At 37.3% G+C, this 21,589-nt stretch overlaps 2 protein-coding genes across 10 annotated transcripts in view; one reads left to right on the top strand and one right to left on the bottom strand.

Moving 5' to 3' along the window:
- LOC107136895 (sodium channel protein type 1 subunit alpha) overlaps positions 1 to 21,589 on the top strand; it is a 939,664-nt gene that overhangs the window by 379,253 nt on the left and 538,822 nt on the right. The gene's annotated exons all lie outside the window — the stretch shown is intronic.
- The window catches only part of Csrnp3 (cysteine and serine rich nuclear protein 3), a 189,918-nt gene continuing 178,825 nt past the window's right edge, over positions 10,497 to 21,589 (bottom strand). For all 5 annotated transcript variants that reach the window (XM_048812414.1, XM_048812417.1, XM_048812416.1 and 2 more), the window contains one exon: positions 10,497 to 21,251. In XM_048812414.1, the coding sequence (XP_048668371.1) occupies positions 20,199 to 21,251 (1,053 nt within the window). In that variant the 3' untranslated portion in view covers positions 10,497 to 20,198. The remainder of the gene's footprint in view (positions 21,252 to 21,589) is intronic.

Raw genomic sequence — 21,589 nt, 5'->3', positions numbered from 1 at the left:
AAATTTGAAGATTAATACTTAGTTTTTACTATTTTAGATATAATAGTTTACCTTTACTAATTCATTCATTTTTTAACATAGTTGATCCTGAATAACTTGTGAATGTTACAAAATGTAAAATATGCTTTTAAAGTATTAATATTTACCACAATTAAAGCAATGTTCAAGACAATAAAAAAATTCAGGGGTGCTTTATACAATAGTAACCTTATTATCAGCATATAGTTGCCTTAAAAAAATCCCAAAGATATATCATTTGTGATATGTGAGTATCATTCACCACCTCCAAGAGCTTTTGAAATTTTATGTGATATAAAAGTCTTAGAATTTAAAAACATAAAATTTTATAAAACATAAAAATTTTATGTGATATAAAGTCTTAGAACCTTAAAGCAATCATAGCATTTTGTAATCACAACGCCAAATATTAAACTCTTCAAATATGTACTTTAATACAGAAATTAAAGAATAATGCTTGTGAATTGTATAAATGCCATGACTGACATTTCTCTTCTTTGCTGTGAAACTCAGGAGGAAAAAAAATCAATTTTAGCAATACATTTTTTTTTTTTTTTTAAATGCAGGAAGCCTGGAAATGTAGGCTGCCCCAGTGATCACTCCTCTGCAGTATCTAACTAGGATGTTCTGCTAGTTGGCCAGTAAGGGGAGCCATCACAAAATAATTACAGCCACATTTACATGACCGCCTTTCCTCACAGACTTAAAGTTTTTGAAGGTTTTCTGAGGTACATTCTGCTTTTCAGTGAATTCCTAGGCCATCGCTGACCACACTCCCAGGCTCTCATAGCAGGCTTCCAGCTAGCAAAAAGATGCTGTGCCGTTTTTTTAGATTCCTTCTTTCCCTGCATCCCATGCTGTTAGAAAAAGCTTCGATTACATAGGATGCAGGCCAAGGGCTCTGTTCTGAGCCCTGCTGGTGCTTTAATTGTCTGCTCCTACTCAGGTCTCTTTATTAAGTCCTCTCACCCCTCCAGTAATAAATGTAAATTACATGTTTCTTTCAAGTCCACCTACCCACTTCTTTCATGGAAAGCCATTTGTTCCCATGCACCTGGAGCTAATTCTCACTCCTTGCAACTCCTTCACTGAACCAACCTCCTGCTCTGCCACCTCCTCCGGCTCCCCTAGATGCCATTTTGCCTCTTTTGCAGGCTTAGATGACATGTTTTAGGGCTGGCCCCAAGTGAAAGAATTCATGCTTTGTGTTTTCCAGAGATGGTATTTCTCTTCATTGTTTCAGATACCTAAATAGATGAGGGCAAGGGTTTGAGTGTGGCTCCCAGCCAAGCATAGTTGTTTCAAGAAAAGTCAATAATGCATATTACAAACATGTTTTGGTGACCAAACAAGTCTCCCAGCTATAGGTCTCCCCTAGAAAAGTGAGGCAATTATCTCAATCAGTCAAGTGAAAAGGTCCATTTATGCTTCAATTCTCTGGCTAATTCAGGCAAAAGTAAAATTTTCATCTGAATGATCAGAGTAATTGGCTTGCTGCTTTGCTCTACCAGAGAGAACTTGACAAAGAAACAGAGGCTGTTCCATACTGACAGGATGGTGGTAATCACGAGGAATGTGTGCAAAGAAAATGTCTATGAGGAAACACATTAGTGGAGACTTTAAGAAATTTATTTCTTCCTTTTTTTCTTTTCTTCTGTTTTTTAAACTATGGTATCAGAAATTGAACTCAGACCTTGCACAGGCTAAAAAAGCACTCTAACTACAGAGCTATATCCCCTACTTTTGTTGAGAAATTTCAACAATAGATAGCTCCTCATCATAGATGATTAGTGGGATTTAGAGCACAGGCTTTCTTTCCTTCCCTTCCCCTCAACACCAATCCTCCTCCTAGCAAGAATATCACTAAGATCAAATGAAAAAAAAAATCAATCTATCATCTCTGATTTTTTTTTTCCTCCAGGTAGCCTTTTACTTATCTTTTGAACAGATTGACCTCATTGTATTCCTAATCATTTGATATTTTCTGAGGGTCTTCCATGTGCAGGTGTAATGCCAGGTACTGCAGCAGTGATAACTCAGACAAACATGACTCCATTGATCATGGTACTCCTAATTGATATCTCTGCTTCTTGTCTTGAACCTGTCCTCTATTCCATTCTCTACTTTGCTGCCGACATAGCCCCTTAGAATGCCAAGCCATCCGCCACATAGCTGTGTAACAGCTAAAGTCCTACGTAAGGATGGCTTACAAGGACTTTGATGGTATGTCATGGACTTTGTATTCATTCTTTCTTCTTGCCACCCTCTTGTGGTCTTGTATCTAGTCAACTGGAAGTTTCCAAAGTTGCCTGTGATAGCTGCTTTGACCAAAATTGCCTCCTTATCCCTTCATATAACTTACACCTGCATTGCCTTATCATTTGGTTTTACTTATTAAAATTATTGTCCTAGCATTATGGCAACTTCTATCTTCCCAGACTTTCATTTCTTGATTCCACAGGGAATAACTTCAAGTCCTTTACTTAAACTATTCCATATACACCTCAGTTTTTTAACCAATCTTATTTTGACGTGGTTTGTAGTCCCTTTACTAGTCTGATCGAATACTTTGAACACTGCTATACTTGGATCTAGAATGTTTCCCCCAAGCTTCATGTGTTGAAGACTTGATCTCTAATGCAGCAATGATCAGAAGTCAGGCTATTGGGAAGTGACTGGATGGTGGATGAATTCATAGGTGATTGGGACTATTGGGAGATGGGGCCCAGGTGGAGGAGGCAGGTCATGTGGGTATGCCTTTAAAGAGTCCCTGGCCTCTTCCTCTCTAGCACTCACTCTCTCTCCCTTGCCATGAGGACAGCTCTCTGTCCCATCATGCCCTCTCTTCTATGACGCTGGTGCTTTACAGGCCTATAGTAATGGATCTGGCCAACCATGGATTGAACTCTCTGTAAACATAAGCCAAAATAAATCTTTCCATCTTTAAGTTGTTTTTCTCAGGTACTTTGTCACAGTGATGGAATAGCTAACATAAACACATTCCAATAAGCTCTCACCATTACAGTAATGTTAAACACTGTCACAAAATGGTAAATGGCATTTCTCTTAAACTACATTAACCAGAATTGAACTGGGTACTCCATGTGGGGTCTGAGTAGCACAAAAGACAAACCTTCTACTGATAAAATGTACTTGCTCATTTTTTTAAACCCAAGTTCAAGACTTTTCACTTTTCTCTTAACTCTTACACTGGATCTCCTGGACTAAAAGACATAATCACATCTTTATTAACTTTATTTAACTTCCTCATATGGCTGCGATGATCTTGGAGGTGCAACACCCAGATTCCTCTCTGACTCATTTCTTTCAAGAATGGCTCTAGCTGATGAGAGATGTCTAGTTCAAAAACACAACTTTCTTTGGATGCCCACACCCAATTGCTGCTCATGGTGGTCTATCACGTGAGGCGAACCTCACAGTTTTGACTCTTTAGGGAAGGATTTCAGTGGATGATATGGCCTTCAAGCTCCCTGAGGGTTGAACTGAGGCTCTGTCAGGCCTGTCAGTTTATCTCTCTGTTCAATTGTTTCTTCCTTCATGCTCCTACAGGTATTGAAACCTAGTGAGTATCCTGCAAGTCAAACTCCTCTCAGAGTCTCTAGAAAATTGAATGTGAAATAAAACAATCGATAAGATGGATTTTTGAAGCTACATCACTTACTACTTGTCAAGTAATATGAATCCCATTACTGATGTGAAGCATGGATAGCCAGTGGTAGTGAAAAGAACCTAATTCCATAGAGGACAGGTGGTACCACTTCACTGCTGAAAGCCAAGTGGATGCAGCTATCATAATGAGAAGCAGAGTCAGAATGAGAGCCAATGGGTCCTGACCCACAGAGGTTTTGGAACCTGGTTCTCCTAGGAATAAAATATATGGATGGACAAGGATACTTCTCAGTTTGTACCAACATAAGAAATTAGGATAAATAAACAGGAGTCTGAAGTTCACCCCATTGAGATATCATAAACTCAGGCCCACTTTATAGAAAGGAGTTAGTTTTCAGATCCAGGACCTAATGACTAAAAAAGAGGCCATCTTCCTAGGAGGAAGTACCACTTATATTATGCAAATATACATACAAGTCTTCTTAAAAGAACCTACATTTGCTAGGTTGATTCTGTATAAAGGAAAGGAGAACACTCAAAAATTTAAATTGTTTGACCCAGTGTCATAGTTAACATAGATTTCTGGAGAACTGGAGACTTATCATCACCACCCTAGCGCCACATATGAATCAGATAGTAAATAGAGTCCTGGTAAAGATCTGGCTTATAGTAAGTCCACTGGGTTTTTGGACCTACATAGTGGTCATTTCCCCTGGCTCCAAGGACATACTGGAGGTTGGAATATTTGTTACATAGTCTTTACATTGGAACTTTTTTTTTTTGTATCAGAGATTGAATTTAGGGGTGCTTAACCACTGAACCATATCCCAGCCCTTTTTATTTTTTTATTCTGAGGCAGGGCTTAGCTAAGTTGCTTAGGGACTTACTAAATTGCTTACCCTGGTTTGTTTTGGACTCCTGCCTCAGCCTCTTGAGCTGGGCTTACAGGCTTACATCACCATGCCCAGCATATTGGAACTTTTGATTATGGGACAAAGATCATAATAGTGAGGAAGGCCATAACTGTTTTGGCCCCCAATTAAGAACAATAAATTTAAAAAAATCAAGTTTGCATCACAGGGAAATAGTGAAAAATAGACCCTTAAGGATTTAAGAGATGTAGAGGTGTTGACTCTTATGATTCCCCTAGTTAAGTAATCTTGGTGTGGTGACTTGCCCGCGTACAACACAATGGTAGCTTTAATTGCTGTTGCTGTCCCACATATGGCATCTTTACTAGAGCAGGTTAGCCAACCTCAGGTATTTGGATAAGGCCATTGTTCAGGTAAATGTGTTGCTTTTCATTTCGATTAGAAAAAGAGGATCAGAAATTGCACACATATGAATTTACTTTGTAATATAGTAGAAAGAGATCTAAACTTCCTGGGTACTCCACAGAATTCCATTACTTCATCATATAATGCTAATAAAGTCAGATGAGTAATAAGTTGCCAGCATACGAATGGCCTTGGTAAAACATATGCACTAGGGTGGACAACAGATTCAATTTGAAGATGGACTCTGCCCCTCCAGTATAATTTTTAGGAATTCTGTAACATGGGGAGTTCTAGAACATGTTTACAATGAAACTCTGACCATACACATACACTAGGGAGCACAATACTTGGTAAGCCTCTTTAGGTTCTGGATGCAACATGTTCCATATCCAGGAACACTGTTCTGACCCATATATCAGGCAGTGTGGAATATTGCCAGTTTGAGTGGGACATATGGCAGAAAAGGTCTGTGTTGCTGGCATCTGTTGCAGTGTACCAAGCCCTGATGTGTAGGCCATGTAACCAAGCGGACACTATAGTGTTAGTAGTGGGGACACATTTTGTGTGGAAGTTGTTGTAAGTGCCTGTGGGAGAATCACAACATAGGCCCTGGTATGGAGGCATTGCCATTTGTGTGCCTTTTGGAAAACAATTCCTCCATATTCCTGAGGCCTCATAGAAACTAAGTGTTTAACTTTAGGATACCAAGCGACCACGCCCTTGGAACTGTCTATCATGAGCTCTCACAAAGCCAGGAATTCAAAGGAAAAGGCAGAACTACGCGCAATCCATTGTACGATACATTCTAGAAGCAGAAAACTGGTATCAAGCATGAATAGGACTGTAAAGCACAGGAAGACATATGAATAGGTGGCCCTATCTTCTATGTGATTCACTATTACTGCACAAGCACCTCTCTGTCAGTTCATGCTTCAGGATCCAAGTGACCAATTGATAGAGGAGGAGGAATAGTTGAATACAGTTTATAGATGAGCTAGTTTAATAATTAGATGCAATACAAGCCAAAGATGGATGCTACACTGCTGCCTTATTTACTAGCAGGTCTGGAAGACAGTGGCTAGGGAAAACCCTTAAAATAGACAGAGCTTTGGTGGATACCTGATCACTAAAAAAGCCGGAGAGTGGCTTTTTTAGAATATACTGCATAAGCTCCTGGGCAGAGGTGAATGGCCCCACTGATTGTCAGGGACCTTAATGGAGGGAGATTAGATGATTGGTGAAAAGGAAGTCTGTGTTCTGGCTTGTGGACAGACTGTGGAGTGGGCACAAAGAGTAAAGGTATTTGTATTAAAACCATGGCAGGTGCATGACAGTATGGACCTGCACCATCCAATGGAGCACCCTCTAGTCACATGTGGCAAATCCAAATTGACATGTGTTGCAACTACAGAATGGACACTGGATTTCAAAGGTTTAGTAAGACTATATATGTAAAATATTACTAATAATTTTATGTTAATTTCTTATTGAATTTTTACATTAGTTCAAATGAATTTTATTATACATTTATGTAAATGTTTATGTACTTATTAATTTCATTTACTTTTTTAATGAAATGAGACACTTTTAAAATTTCATATTGTTGGTCACATTATATTTGTTTTGAATACTACTGATACAGACAGAATTTTTGCAGTTGGCAGCAGACAGCATCAATCATTGGTTACCCCAATGCTGCCAGGACGGGCATGTAGATTGGGTGACTGGGTAATGGTGGCAGATATGTGATTCTGTCTGAGTCTGAGGATGAACTACTCTTAGATTAAAGTTTCCACTGCTGCCAAATCTACAGATTTCCAGCCACAGAGACTGATGCTGAGCTGTGTTAATATGGCGCTATACTTCTAGAGTCAAACCAGATGCTTGGCTGATTACATTGGGTGTTTTCTCTCCCAGAAACACCAGAGAATTTTATGTTTGTTTTTTTTTATTTCAAATAATAACACCATATATTCTGAGTATGCATTTACCTTTCCTACCTGCAGGATCTCCACTGACAGCATTATTGAATGGCTTACTGTGTATGTGATAAATCCATATGTGTTCCCATGTAACATTACAGCAGAGCATAAGAACTATTGATAGGGAAGAAAGTGATACTCTGCATGAAGTGGGTAGCATCTCCAGTATTTAAATTGAATCAAAAACCTTTGTATAGTATTTTAGTCAGCTCTCCATATCTGCACATTTTGCATCCACAGCCAAGTGTGGATCAAAAATATTTGGAAAAATTGTATCTGTGCTGAATGTGGATAGACTTTTTTCTTCTTTATTTCCTAAGCAATACAGTATAACAACTCCCTGTATAACATATACATTGTAGTAGGTATCATAAGGAACCTAAAGATGATTCCAAGCATATGGGAATATGTTCACGGTTATATGCAAATGCTACTCTTTTATACAACCACACATTTTGATATCTGCAGAGATTCTGGAAATGATTTCCCACAGACACTGAAAGATAATTGTATGTTCCCTGTGAAGAACACATGGGTCCTGCAACAATGGGTAGAAGCAGGAGTGGTTCCTTTAACATGACTCACTGGGGGAAAAATGTGCTTCTTATCAAACAACTCCGCAGGATAAAAAGTATCAGTCCCAAAGCAAACACACTTTAATCATGGTACTAAAGAGCCCCACAGAACTTCAATTACTGCAGCTGCCTAGGCATTTTAAGCAAGGTGAGGAGTCACCATTTCGGCAGAGGCAGTTGACTTTGGTCATCAGAATGAGATGGGTCTGCTATTGTATCATAGAAGTAGGAATACTCACTTAGGTACTTGATGTGTCTGGATTGTACCAAGTAAGCCATTAAGACCAGCAGAAGAGATTGCTGAGGCTGAAGATGTAGAACTAATAGTGAAAGGGGGAGATGACTAGCATCAATTGTGGTTCTAGGAATAGCTGGAGTGGCAGGGACTGTAATTTGTTCTAACCCTGTTTGTCCCAAGATAAGAGGCCTTCTAGGATTCTGGGCAGATTGATCCCTGAGATTTAAGTTTATCTGAGGGAATGGGCGTGAAAAACAGTTATTCCTGATTCAAAGATTCCCCTTCAAGGAAGGACTTGTCCTGCTTTTGAGAATTCTGTCCACAACCATTCTCCAGCTTTCTGCTCAAGCTTTTCCTCCGCAGTAGAGTCCTAATTCATCCAAGAGCCACTCTCTTTCTAAGCTGCACTGCATCCAAGGACTGACTGAGGTGGATTGCATGTGAGTCCACCAGGGAGAACACAGAGGAGCCCTCTTTCCCCAGGGCACCCCAGTGGGGTGAGCCTGTTGAGGCTTTTTTTTTTGTGTGTGTGTGTGTGTGTGTGTGTTGGAATCACAGATTTATTTCTTGTTTTTCCTAATCTGCTTCCTCCCCTTAGCCCAGTATTGATCCCTAAGAAAAATGCTGTATGCTAATCTCCATCTGAAACATAGCCTTTCAGTCCTGCTATTCACTTCTAAGTATGATGTCCTCTTAAAACCCTTATTCCTTCCAAATCTAACATCTTTATCCAAACTCTGGAGTCATGTTTACTTCTGTCCATGTGTTATTTTCATTGAGTGTCCCAGCATCCATTCAACCTGTCAAAACCATCTTCCTCTTTATATCTCCTTAATTTCTGTTAGTGATGTGTGTCTCTCTGTCCTCCATATTTTACCTACAGTAGCTCATAATCTTGTTACCTTAATCTCTTACATGTTAATGATCCTTCAAACAATTGTACTCTTCTCTGCCATAATTAGGTAGACCCTTATCCTTGCTTGTTTGGAGGGACTTTGGCGGTACTTTTTCCCTGTTGCCTCCTCATTCTCTAGCACAGGGTCTTGATCAGAGTAGGTCTTTCGCTTTTTTTTTTTTTTTTTAATTAATAGTGACTGTAATAACTATGAGGAAGATTTTTCACTTTGGCATTTCTATCTTTCCAAAGTGTGTACTGTGACCATAATGACATTCCACATTGCCCAAATCCTTCTTATTTGGTTGAATTGCCTCTTCCAGTATTTTCAGGATTTCCCAATTCCATAAGGATGTAAGTCAGACTTTGGACTAATCCTTAAACCTGTACAATATTTTTATTTATCCTTCTTATCTGTTTCACCACTTGTTTCTGAAGGCAAATCCTCTATTCTTAGTGCTCTGCCTTGCACAAAAGAGGGTGACTTGTGCAAAACAGAAAGATCTGCTTCCCTGAAATTGCTCCACAATGTGGGCTATAGGATGCCCCTTCCATCTCGAATGCACTCTTATCCTGAATCTGACATTTCCCCTACCCTTTCAGCCAGCCACCTTCTCCCATCTGAGCTATTGTACAGAACATGATCAGTGGACATGTTTTGAGCATCATCTATGTTTCAGACACTAAACTGGATGCTGAGAACATAGAGAGCAATGTGACTAGTTCTCTGACTTCAGGGAGTTCTGAGGAGGAAGCAGACACATAAATGAAGGGAATGAGATTTGAAGAGTCTCTAATAAATGTCTACAATTGGTATAAAAGAGTAGATAACTGATTTTCAGGAGAATCAGAAAAGCAACATAAAGGAAGAGTTATTTGAGCTTTCTCTTGAAAAATAAGTGAATGGTCATGGAACTGTGCTGCCATAATGGGTGTTCGGGAGGGTATTCTTGAATAGAAGAGGCAAGTTGCACAAGGCAGGAGAAAGTTGAGTCACAGGGGAAAAAGGTTAAAATTATTTAATTACCCAGTGGGCAAGGGGAGAGGGAGGTAAGGAGAAGCAGCTCAGTGAGGGAAAAGGCTTAAGAAGTTTTTTGGATCCAGATCTAAGGCAACCTCATAGATAGGCATTCTAGAGAGTTTGGGTTTTATTTTGTTGGCAGTGAAGAAAAAAAATGGGCAGGAGATTTTGAAGTCAGTAACATGATCAACTTTGAGTTTTGGGATGATTAGACAATCACATATTATTACTTAACTTTCAAAAATATAGAACTAGTCTCCACATATAAAAAAAACAAGTTATGTGAGAACAATGTCCTGCATATGATAGGAGATTAAGAAGAATGTAATTTATTTCTCTTCCTTCTATTGCTAATAAAAATGAGTTTGGGTAATCTTAAGACATCTTTAAGCAGATAGGACTTATTGTACATTTATATTCTAAACATAAAATCAAAGATTCTGCTTTAAGCAAAGCAAAAAGTATTACTAAGTAGTTGAATTATACTATTTATAAGAGAGCGGATTTGTTTTTATAAAAATATCCTCTGAAATTTCATTTACATAGAGTGTTCCCCTTTGGCCCTCATGTTTATTTACACCTCATTACTTGATGAATGGGTTGAAAAGCTGAGAATGGAAAGTGTTGTAAGCATCTCCACTTAGGGATCCATCATAGTAAAGTTAACACATCTTTGAAATGATAATGTAATGAGCCATTTCGCAGAAACTGGCTTCACAGGCAACTTTTCAAAAATGTTATCTGTTAGACACAGGAAAGGAGATATCCTTGTTTGCACTGTGGCAGAGGACATAAGAGATTGCAGCTCAAGACAAAAGAACAGAGGTTTACAAAAAATGCGACAAAAATGCTACAGTAGATACAACTTAGAAACTGGTTTTACTCTGCTGCAAACAAATGGACAAGATATTGTACAATATATAATAAAAAGTACAGCATAATACAAGTGCCACTAATAGAAGAAACTTAAGAATAAGACTTAAAAATGCTTATTTGTAATATATATATATACACACTGCAATAAAAAGCCACAATAAATACATGAATTTCTATGTCATTCATAATAAATACTGAAAATATAAATACAGAAGACTACAGCTAATATGAATAAATTATTACAACATAAGGTCCAAGTTAAATCTTGTTGAACATTATTGTAGCTTATTTTATATACCCTTTGGCATCTTTGATGTTATAACTTATACACAAGAGAAATCAATCTAGAACCTGTGACACACAACATGACATCTTAGTGTAAAATAACTGTATATATGGATTGTAGTTGGGTTCTCTTCCCTTTCAACCTTTATAAGTCACTAGATGGAACACAGCAGTAATTAAATATCTACTGAGGTTCTAAGGATGTTAATTAATAATAAAAAGTCAATGAAAAGATAAAACTACTTATAACATCAAAATATAATGGATAGCACAGTGGCTTTTCTGAGTTTTTAAAGTTACATTGTTTTTTTCCTAGCATCAAACAAATAAAAAAAAAACATTAAAAAATACCTTTAAAAGACTTCCCTTGTGTAAGGACCATTTCTAAGATCTGAATGGTTCAACATAGACAAAGAATAAACCCCAAAATCCTTTGGATCGTTTAATCTACCAATACATTGAGCTCACTAGATTTCACCAGAATTTGCAAAGGTATCAAATTTCTATGGCTGCTGGAAAATGGAGACACAGTTGAAGTCTAAGAGTATGATCAAGACACTGCAAAAGGTGATATTTATCTATGCAACCAATTATATATATACGTTTTAATGGGGAAATGTATTTTTGACCAAAATCAAATGACCTTTCTTATCAAATTGATATACCCTGTGACATTGAGGGAAATACATTAAAATAACAAAGTGCCATTTTCTGCATTAACAGGCATTAACCAGTACATATGTATTAATAGTTCTATCTTAAGAGGCTATTACACCAGAAATGCAATAAACTAAAAAGAAAGCGATCAACTTTACTAAGACACAATAAAGGCTGAGGTTCTTAAGAACAGAGTTGTAATCTACAGGTTTATTTTTTTTATTTTTATTTTTATTTACTATTTCTGTACTGTAAATGTCTAGCATTTATTATACATCAAACACTTTTGAAACATGTTTCACAAACTACGCCTCGGACTTATTTCCATAGAGTTGCCTAGAGTCAATTAAAACATGGGCCAAATTTTACATGAGCATTCTACAGCATTTTTTTTTTAAAGGGTAAATCCCCATAATGTTATTTGTGGGGAGCAACCACACTTATGTGGCTGTCATTTCCCAAGAGCATCTGAGTTGGAGGAGATAAGTAGCTGTACCTAGGTTGAAAAAAATCCCATGGAGAAAGAAACCATTGATTTCAGGGGTGCTCCTTATCTTCTGGTTAGTTCTGCTTCTGAGTTGGAGTCAACTCTGAGCAATCAGAAAAGGTTCTGAAAGCTGCAAGGAGTACTTGGGTCAAGTGATTTAATCAGAAAAAAATCACCATCCCCTAGGACTCCTCCCTTTATTTTCAGACTCTGTCAAGATGACAAATTTTTAAATCATTTTCCTGATCCCTGAGAAAGTAAGCAGTCATTGTTTAAGTAACACGAGTACAAAGGCTGGGATCAAATGGTGGCTGAGTAACTCTCTGGAGTCATTTTATTCTAGATTAGATTCTTCACAGCTAGTCACATCTTCTCCAAGAGGAGTAGAAAAACCTTAGATTCTTATTTGTCATTTTAGGTTAAGGAAAGATTAATGAGAAGATACTTATTTAGAAGCAAGAACATAAGAAGGCTTACTTTAAAAAAAAAATAATCGTAACTTCTCAGAAAGTTGAGCATTTTAAAAGTTGAGTCACTTGATTCAGGTTCTGTTTGTCACTGGGGATTTGAATAGTCACCTTTCTTAACATTACTTCCAGAAATAACAGCAATTTAAAAAAAAATACAAACAGAAATAAATGTGTAACTATATTTGTCAAATGCATATCACATTACTGGTATTGTTTTAGTACCTACATCTTTTTTAAAACATCTGATTTCTTAAATTAATGAAACCATCATATGTAATACTTATCAAATCAAATACTTATCAAACCAACTTTCTTTGAATCTCTTGCTACAACAGCCCAAATTACCACAACTGTTGCCAGGTGCCTAGCCCACAAAGACTAGCCAAGATATTTTCTTATTGTGAAAAAACCCAAAAGAGCTGGATTGTGTTGCTAAGGAAACCACCTTCCCCAGAGATGTTAAGAATAGATGGGTATCTATCCTGTTGGGCATGCCTGAGTGACAGTCCTCCTGGGGGTAGATGGATGAGCCAAATGACCTCTGGAGATCTCTCCTTGTCTCAGGACTATAAAATCTGAAGAATCTGAAACTTTTCATTATTCACACACAGTTAGCCATTGTGACTATCTTAAAAGATTAAACCCTTCTGAGACAACCATTTGGCATGACTAGTACCTAATAAATTATATTTCAGACAGTAACCTTTGGCAGTGGACCCTGTTTGATTGTGATACAAACAAAGTGACTTTCCCAATTGTTAAATTTAAAAATCTTTCAAGTTTAGATATCTTTGATATCATTAAATCACTCAAAGTTAAACATGATATCAAAAGAATGAAAATAGTCAATCATTTATTTCCTAGAGTAGATATTTACGTTTTTCCTCTTTAGGAGAATTCAGATTTGGATTTCGTCCCTTCCTTTTCTTCCATATTTAAATAAGCTTGCAAAATACACACAGATCTTTTCAAAACTGGTTATTTTCTGAAGGCTAAGGGGAAAGCTCGGTGGGCAATATGAAAAAGAAAGAGCAAAATAAAATTGGATAAAATGGGGTACAAAGCTATTATTTTCAAACTGGCTTTTTTTTGTGTGTGTGTTTCTCATATATAGAGACAACAATAATACTACATTAGGAGGGCATAACCCAGACAAGAGGTGGCTAATCTTACTCAGTGTAGCAGTAGGAGGTGATGTAGATCCCTGGACATAGAAGTTCCCAGATAATTAAAAAACAAATTTAGTTGTAGATGGACAGAATGTCTTTATTTTACTTACTTATTTTTTTATGTGGTGCTAAGGATCGAACCCAGTGCCTCACACATGCTAGGCAAGTGGTCTGCCACTGAGCTACAGCCCCAGCCCTAGATAATTTTAAAGAATCATTTTCAAGTCAGTTTTTTCCAAATACTCACTAATAAATGCCTTTTTAAGATAATTCCAAGTCCGATAAAACCACTGAATAAGAAATCAACAGAGAAAGAAATATTTAAATGTGAAACTACACCAAAATTGCAACTAAAGTCATTAAATCAAGTCATATGAATTAGCTTAGATAAAAGCAAGGCTAATTTTTACTGTAAATTTGCCTCCTCCTAAATCTAGTTAATTTACATTATCTTAAATATATTTAAATGACCTTACACATGACTCTAGAATCAGAATTACTGAATAGACTTTAAAATCCACATGGTACGGTATAATGCAGGGAAGAATTACCTTATGAGCATGTTGAATACAAATGCTACCCTAAAGTAAAATCTGTCAGATTCCTTTGAAATTGTAGTCCTGCCAGAAACTTTTGTGATCAATAAAATGACAGTAGAGTTGACTTTTCTTGAATTATAAACAAGCATAGAGGATTAAATAAAAAACAATTGTCCTGTGTAATGATACGTTTATCACAAGGGAAAGGAAATCACTAACAATGTGACTTAAATCTTTGAAATTATTTCATTTCCCATGGATGTAAAAAGTATCAGAATTTCTAAAATTCCAGGTTGTACATTAATAATATATTTTTAAATCCACATATAAAAAGATAAACTGAAAATAAACACTGGATTAGGCTTTGAATCTGGTTACATATACTCTCCTGATTCCCATCATTCTGACTCACCACTCTCGGAATAGAATTCCAGTCAGTATGTAGACAAACTAGCCCCAGGACTGATCAACAGCTAGCAACCAGGTGATATCACATTTTTGTTTTGAATTTTCCATAAGATAAGAAAACAACTGCATTGTTGAGGAAGTGGGTCTCATGGTCTAGCTTGAAAAACCAAAAGAGAAGTCCAAAGTACAGTTTAAAATGACTATTCTAAAAGTGACATTGAATTTATATTTTTGGCAGGTAAAATACCAAAGAGCTTCTTTATTTCTAGATATCCACACTTTTGAAAATAAGTCATTCATCAGTCTTTTTAATGTTTAAATTTCTTTAAAAATGGTTTCTTAACAATTGTATAGATCTGTTTTTATTACCTAAAGCATCAAATTAAATAAATATGGTTTATATAATCAATGTGGATGTTGATCAGCAGACATAAGGACCAAGTGCACTAAGAGGAAGGCCATGTCATAACTAGATCTTCTAGGTTTCAGATCACCTGTTACTTGTGAACTTTCTGGTGTCATAAGACCTAGCCTGGCCCTGCTGAAACCTTTTTATAGTTTCTAAGGGACATCACTAACTATTAGACTTAGACTCCATTCCTCACCCACTTCCTGACACTTCTATAACTCTTGTGAGATTTCAAATTGCTGGTATTCAATTAATGAAGTCAATTATATTATTTAATGCCACAGAAAACATTTGTGAGATGTGCTGTATGTGCCAAGCTGTGTATTTTTTTTTTTTTTTGGCTTAAGTTTCTAAGTTACTCCAGCACAAATGAGCAGATCTCAGAAAAAGAATGCAATCAGAAGTTGCAAAATTGTATCAGAACTAGAGTGCTCAAGGCGAAAAACTTCTGGTGTTGGTTGTGGTAAAAATACCACAAATAGCTCCAATGTCAAATCACAGTGAAGGCTTGCTTTCGAAAGCATAAAGGTACTTCTCAATTAATCTTGGTATTTTATCCAGTGACAAGGACTAAACTGTCTTTGAGAGAATAAGAAGCATATGACATCTTACAGTTATGTTATGAAGTTATATTTGAGAAACAAAGGGATTCAAAACACCTTTTAAAAACAGAAGTTCTGTTGACTTCTGAGGATGTCAGTCTTCCACCTGCTCATTTGGGGTTTGTAACTCCAAACTAAAAGTGAGGGGTATCTTATGACTTCCTTTTTCTACCTGCTTCAGGCAATGCCTTTGGAATTTGGAACAGGAGCCTGTTTTGATAGCCTATTTATAAAGAAGTAAGAGTGACTATGCTTCACATTTTGTTTCAAAAATTTCCTGACATGTTTGCTGGATTATGCAGGAATTAAACCCCTTTGAAAGTGTGTGGTAGGGATTTTACAGGTATAAACTTAGCATCACTGATATAGTCTACACCAAAGAAGCAATTTGCCAAAATCTCTTTCTAGGATTTTGGTTCTAGCAAAGTCCACATATAATTTACCAACTGCAGATGGGGAAAAGGAAGGAAGATCTAGTGAGTTCCATTAATTTAAGAAAAAAGAAGCATTCTTTTAGTTGCAGTTTGCATATAATTGGACTTTTTTTAATAACATGCTATAAACTCATATTAAAATAATTTGAATAGACTTGACTAATTCATTTCACCCTTCATCACTCTTAGAACGTATGGCTCCTCACCCCCCAGTATTTTTACTAACAAGGACTATTGCTCTAACATAACAGGTATTGAATAAATGTTTGTTGAAAAAGTGGATTTTAATAAATTCTGAATATCAAGACCAATAATATATATTTGAAAATATATTTAAAAATCTAAAACCAATTTATTAATCTATAGGAAATAAATCATGATATATTTTTCTGCTTAATGAAAACTAAGCCAGATTTTGCCTAGAAGTCATCTACTAGAGTGTAAAAATTTCAAAGAACATAACAACAATCTCTTTGCTTCTTGATTGATTTCTGAACAGTGTCACCTGGAGTGTGTAACATATATGATTACACTGTAACATATATGTTTGTGAAGATTTTATCACTTGAAGAAATAGTAGTTTCACATTTTATATGTGGCTGGAAAAATTAGAAAAATCTAATTTCATCACAAAGAAAAGACCTTCAACAAGTAACTATATTATTCAACCAAACAAAAGACATGAGACAAATGGGTTTTATCAATGTCTTAATGATTGGGGATCAAGGAATGAGAAAAACTTAAGTAAAATTTTCTTTGACTTTCTTCTCCAAAAAGAAATCAAGGATGACAAAGGACATGTGCAAGTTGCTCCAAACACTTGATTCGCAAATCAGTTTGACCTGGATTATAACTGGGAATTAAGCCCCATTTAAAGGTATAAGACTGAAGCTAAAACAACAGGGTGTGGAGCAGGAAGGTTTGCAATAGAAAGTAAATGAGTAAGAGCTGTGTGTCAAAAACTCTCATTTATTTGGTTAGGTATATTATGGAGTGATACAACAGCTGAAGGTCAGGTTATTGTGTGTGGTACAAAGATCTTAAGTATCCCAACTGGCTGCATCTGACTTGATACCCACTTCTAAAAGTTTAGAATAACCATAGCACTTTCCTGGTATATGAGCAGTTTTTTATTGAACAGAGGGCTATTATTGGGGAAAAATTTTCAGATGGGAACATTGTGCTCCCTTTCAGCTTTTCTGGGAAAGGAAGTAACAATAAAATGATTCCATCATTAGTAGTATTTGCAATTTTGATCTAATAATTTCAAACTACAGTTTTAAAAATTATTCTTTTTTTTAATAGACCACATCGTAAGATCATAAAAACCATTTCAGATTTTAGGTTTGGAAAATTGAGTACCCAATACTGATCCTTTCCTAAAATCTGCTATTCTCTAGTGTGTGGTAAGCTTGTGTTTGGTGTGTGGGCGTGAGAGAATATAGGACTTATTATTTTTTAAAATATATAACCTGTGTATGTAGTTTGTGGAAAATATTTAGGGGTTGTTTAGGTGTGTGGAAATTCAGAATTGAAGTTGTCATGGTTAGAGCGATAATTCTTCTTAGTAGGGCAGTTACTTTGTACACCAACTGAACAGACAGAAGAAAAAAGCTCTTTCTTGTAGGCATCCTTTGGGAACAAAGCTACAAAACATAGATCCAGCCAAAAATTTAAAAAGCAACCTTTTTCTGGGCACAAAGGTACATGCCTATAATCCCAGCAACTAGGGAGGCTGAGTCAGGAGGATAGCCAGTTCAAGGCCAGCATAGCAATTTAGTGAGCCCCTCAGAAATTCTGCAAGGCCCTGTCTCAAACTAAAAAAGAAATAAAAAGAGCTGGGGATATAGCTCAGTATTAAAGCATCCTGGTTTCAATCCCTAGTACCAAACAAAACCCCCAAAAACCTTCTTGCAAAAATACAGCTGAATTGAAGGTAAAATATTCAGAAATTGGATTATCATCCTACCCTTCGATTTTGCCCCAGCCAGAGGTGGCTTTTTCTCACTTTCCCATACTCCAGTGTTTTAAGAATAACCTCAGCGTGCTTCACATGTAGACATTTCCAGAGCTTTTAATGGTCCAGTAAACATGGAACACATACTTCTTTTATGTGTTTGTATGAAGAAACAATAGCCTCTTGTCATTTTCTCTTTGGGCCTGTGCTCTTTAGATTGTATCAGTAGGGGGAAAAAATTAAAAATCAATCACTAAAAAACTGTAACCTTGAAGATAACTCAGGATATACCACCAAGATTTGAGCACCCCCACCCCATCTGATTAACCCTGGCTAATCATTCAAATGGAACCTTCCTGCCTTCATTACTGCTACCTATACTAGAACAAACCCAAAGCTCCTTCAAGGTTAATGATAATGGTTATAAATAGCCCAGTGGTGGGGGTAGGGAAGGGGTAGGAACCAACTGCGTTGTGGAAGAGCTGCCAAGTAAACATGTTTTCCCCACATCAAGTTCTCATAGAAAATTTTCCATTTGGAGGACTTTCTCTAGATCAAGCATTTTTAAAGTTCAATTAAATAAAATTTTAAGGAACTGAGTTCTGCAATATATTTCTATTCATATTTCTAAATACTCAACTCTAAAAGACATAAAAAAAAAGTAGTGATGCAATCACTGGATAGCAAGGCATGTCCACATTTCAAATAGTCATAAATCATGTGAAATGATATAACAATAGAAGGTCAAAAATGTGAAGCAGGTTTATCATAATCATATTGCATTGGGGGAAAAAAAAGCAGAACACGCTATTTAGTTACCTAAATTGATTTACAGGAAAAGGGTTTCCTAGAAGTCCTCCGATGAACCAAGTGCAGATAATCTGCAGGTGGGGAGTGCATGTCTTATTTCTATCTATTCCCTTGAATAAGAGAATATGAGGTAATCAGAGAGTTAGGCAATGCATTCTGAACTGTTCTGCTAAGTGTCCCAGGCAAGTCAAATCAAAATGCTTCAGAAAAGTAAGGCCTAGTTGAGTGTTTGGGTAGAGGCCCCCCTTCGATCAGCTAATTGCTAAATGGAAGTCCCACTATACACTTATTCTGTAGAGATGGATGGATCGCACTGTAGAAAAGGCTGGTTTACTGAGGCTGTGTCTCTTCCACCTTTACTCAGCCTTCTCTGCATTTACCAAGTTAGGTCCTCAGAGTGGTGAAGGAAAATAAGCCATTTTCCTTCATAAGTATCATTGGAAGATTCCTCTATATTAATTGTATGAACCTTAGAATACTTACAGATTTTTTTTAACTTAATTTTTTTTTTTTTCGTTTCAAAGAGTTCTCAGTCCCCACCCCACACGAGGGATCGTGAAGGGGCACTAAAGTGCATTTTGATGTAGGGGATGGTAGAGTTTAAAGGTGCTGTCCAAGCTAAGAAACAAGATGATGCTGTTTAGAAAAGAAAGGCAATTCCTTCTACCTCCGTCTTAGGAGTCAGCTGAGGGAGGGCAGTGAACTGGACCCTCACCAGAGGATTGTCCTAACTCTGAACGTTAGAGAAAACTGTGTAAGGACCTGCACATATAGACTCATTTATTTGTCCAAAATAGCAAAAATAGGCCTATTTCACCCTTAAGAAAGTATTTGCAAATCTGATGAGTCAGGATCATAAAAACGTGAGTGGATTCCAGATGCAATCCACGTGGGCATGCTCTGTGGCGCTAGCTATGCATCTTCAGCTTGAATGAACATGCTGCTGTTCCTTTTCATCAAAACATGACTTCTGAACTACCATAAATAAAATACACATGAAACAATTAAAATTTTTTTCTTACAATAATTACTTTTACATTAAAAAGTCACCATCATCTTCAGATATATCGAAAATTAGGACTCTAAATCTTATTATTTTCCAGTCTCAGTTAACAATCTTGCACAGGCCCGATAATCCAAAACTTGGAGCTCTGTTCTGCACAGCTTGGCAGGTTTCACACAGTTTGACAGGTAGGCAACTGTGAGATATGCATTTTTAAAATTTAGCATTTTCTATCAAAACAGTCTGAAATCTTAAAATCCCCATAGTGACTGTATTTGTGCAATGCCATAGTCATGTAGCTAGAAAGGAGAAAACAAAATACAGTCTGGAAGATTAATCACAGTCCAAGTTTTCTTGGTCTTCAGTTTAAACAACGATGAGCCCAGGAAATCCAATTAAATACAGTGCCTTAAATAGGAGAAGAGTTGGTCCTGGAATAGAATAATTTAAGCTCTACTAAACAGGGACAGTCTCAACCACGGGAGATTTGATACACTCTTCGTGCAATCTGCTCTTTTCTGCAAGGCTCAAAGAATTTTCAGCAGGATGCTCTGAAAGGTGACTATCACCATTCAAGGTGGGGACAAACCCTTCCTGGGAAGGGCCTTTCAAGTATGAGTGAAATTCCACTTGAGGATGATTAGACCTGTGTTCGGGATATAAGCTATTGCAGGGCACGCCGCTATCATTTTCGGAAGAGGAGCAGCAAACGATTACAGAGGGGTTGGCAGCTGGGTAGTGGGAGGCACCATAGGCCTCTTCCGCTTGTCGGGCATAGTCAACGAATTGCTCTGGGGTCATGGTGTAAGGCACCAGCGAAAGGGTACCGTTTTTGACAGTATCTCGTTCTGAGTAGTTCTCAGCGATCTGGTTAGCAGTTCCTGGAATGTGGCTATCGATTTGGTAATACAGAGTTGAAGAGTTGGCATAAAAAGAAGCATTTTTTGCGTGGCTTTCGTGAACAGCAGTGCCATCGGAATAACAAAGGACCGAAGGAAGAGGGACCACTTCAGCATGAGTGCCCAGACCTTCCACGAAGCCGTCTCCTTTATCATCGTCGTCATCTTCCTCCTCCTCCTCTTCCTCCTCCTCCTCCTCCTCCTCGTCTGACTCGCTAGGCGCCAGGCTTTGGGTGCTGGAATCGGTGACTCCACTGCAAAAGCTGCTCCCATCCTCCTCCTCTTCATCTTCCTCCGCTTGGCAATCTAATTCCTCCGCAGACTGCAGGTGCAGCACTGCAGCCTGGGGTTCAGTTTCAATCTCAAAATTTTCTGCGATAGAATATTCTACGGAGTGAGCGACAGGGCCCATGGAACTACTGTGAGCACTTATCTCACCATGGCAGCCGTTCAGCGTGGGGATTTGCTGCTCTCGGTTTTTCTCCAGTTCAAGTTTCATTATTGTGTGCAAAAAGTGAGTCCGGACACGGATAGGATTAAATTCAATTCTACCTGCTGTGTTACTACAACCTTCTTTAGTGCAGCCACACGGGAAAGACATACGATCCACCTTAGAAGGAAGAACACAGATTAGCACCATGGAACTATTACAAGCCAAATAAAAATTTGGTTCCTTCCAGCAACCCCTTTGAATTAAGTAATCCACTTAATTCCACTATGTCAGAGCAAATACTAATAAAACTGCAAATAGATATGAGAAGGTGAAGTGAAGTCTTAAATCATAAAGAGTTAAGTAGTTTCTAAACCTATATTTAAGATAAAAGTAGAAATTTGGTATATGTGGGCATTTTTATTTCTTTGATCTTATCACCTCCAGTGCCTTCTTTACTTCTTTCTCCATTCCCTACATTTCTTTTCTCTTTATGCCTTTAATTTTGCTCTCATTTT

The sequence above is a fragment of the Marmota marmota genome, unplaced genomic scaffold, assembly GCF_001458135.2.
Source record: "Marmota marmota marmota unplaced genomic scaffold, marMar, whole genome shotgun sequence".
Lineage (NCBI taxonomy): Eukaryota > Metazoa > Chordata > Mammalia > Rodentia > Sciuridae > Marmota > Marmota marmota.
Note: the sequence above shows the minus strand (reverse complement) of the source record. Positions and strands in the feature narration are given on the sequence as shown.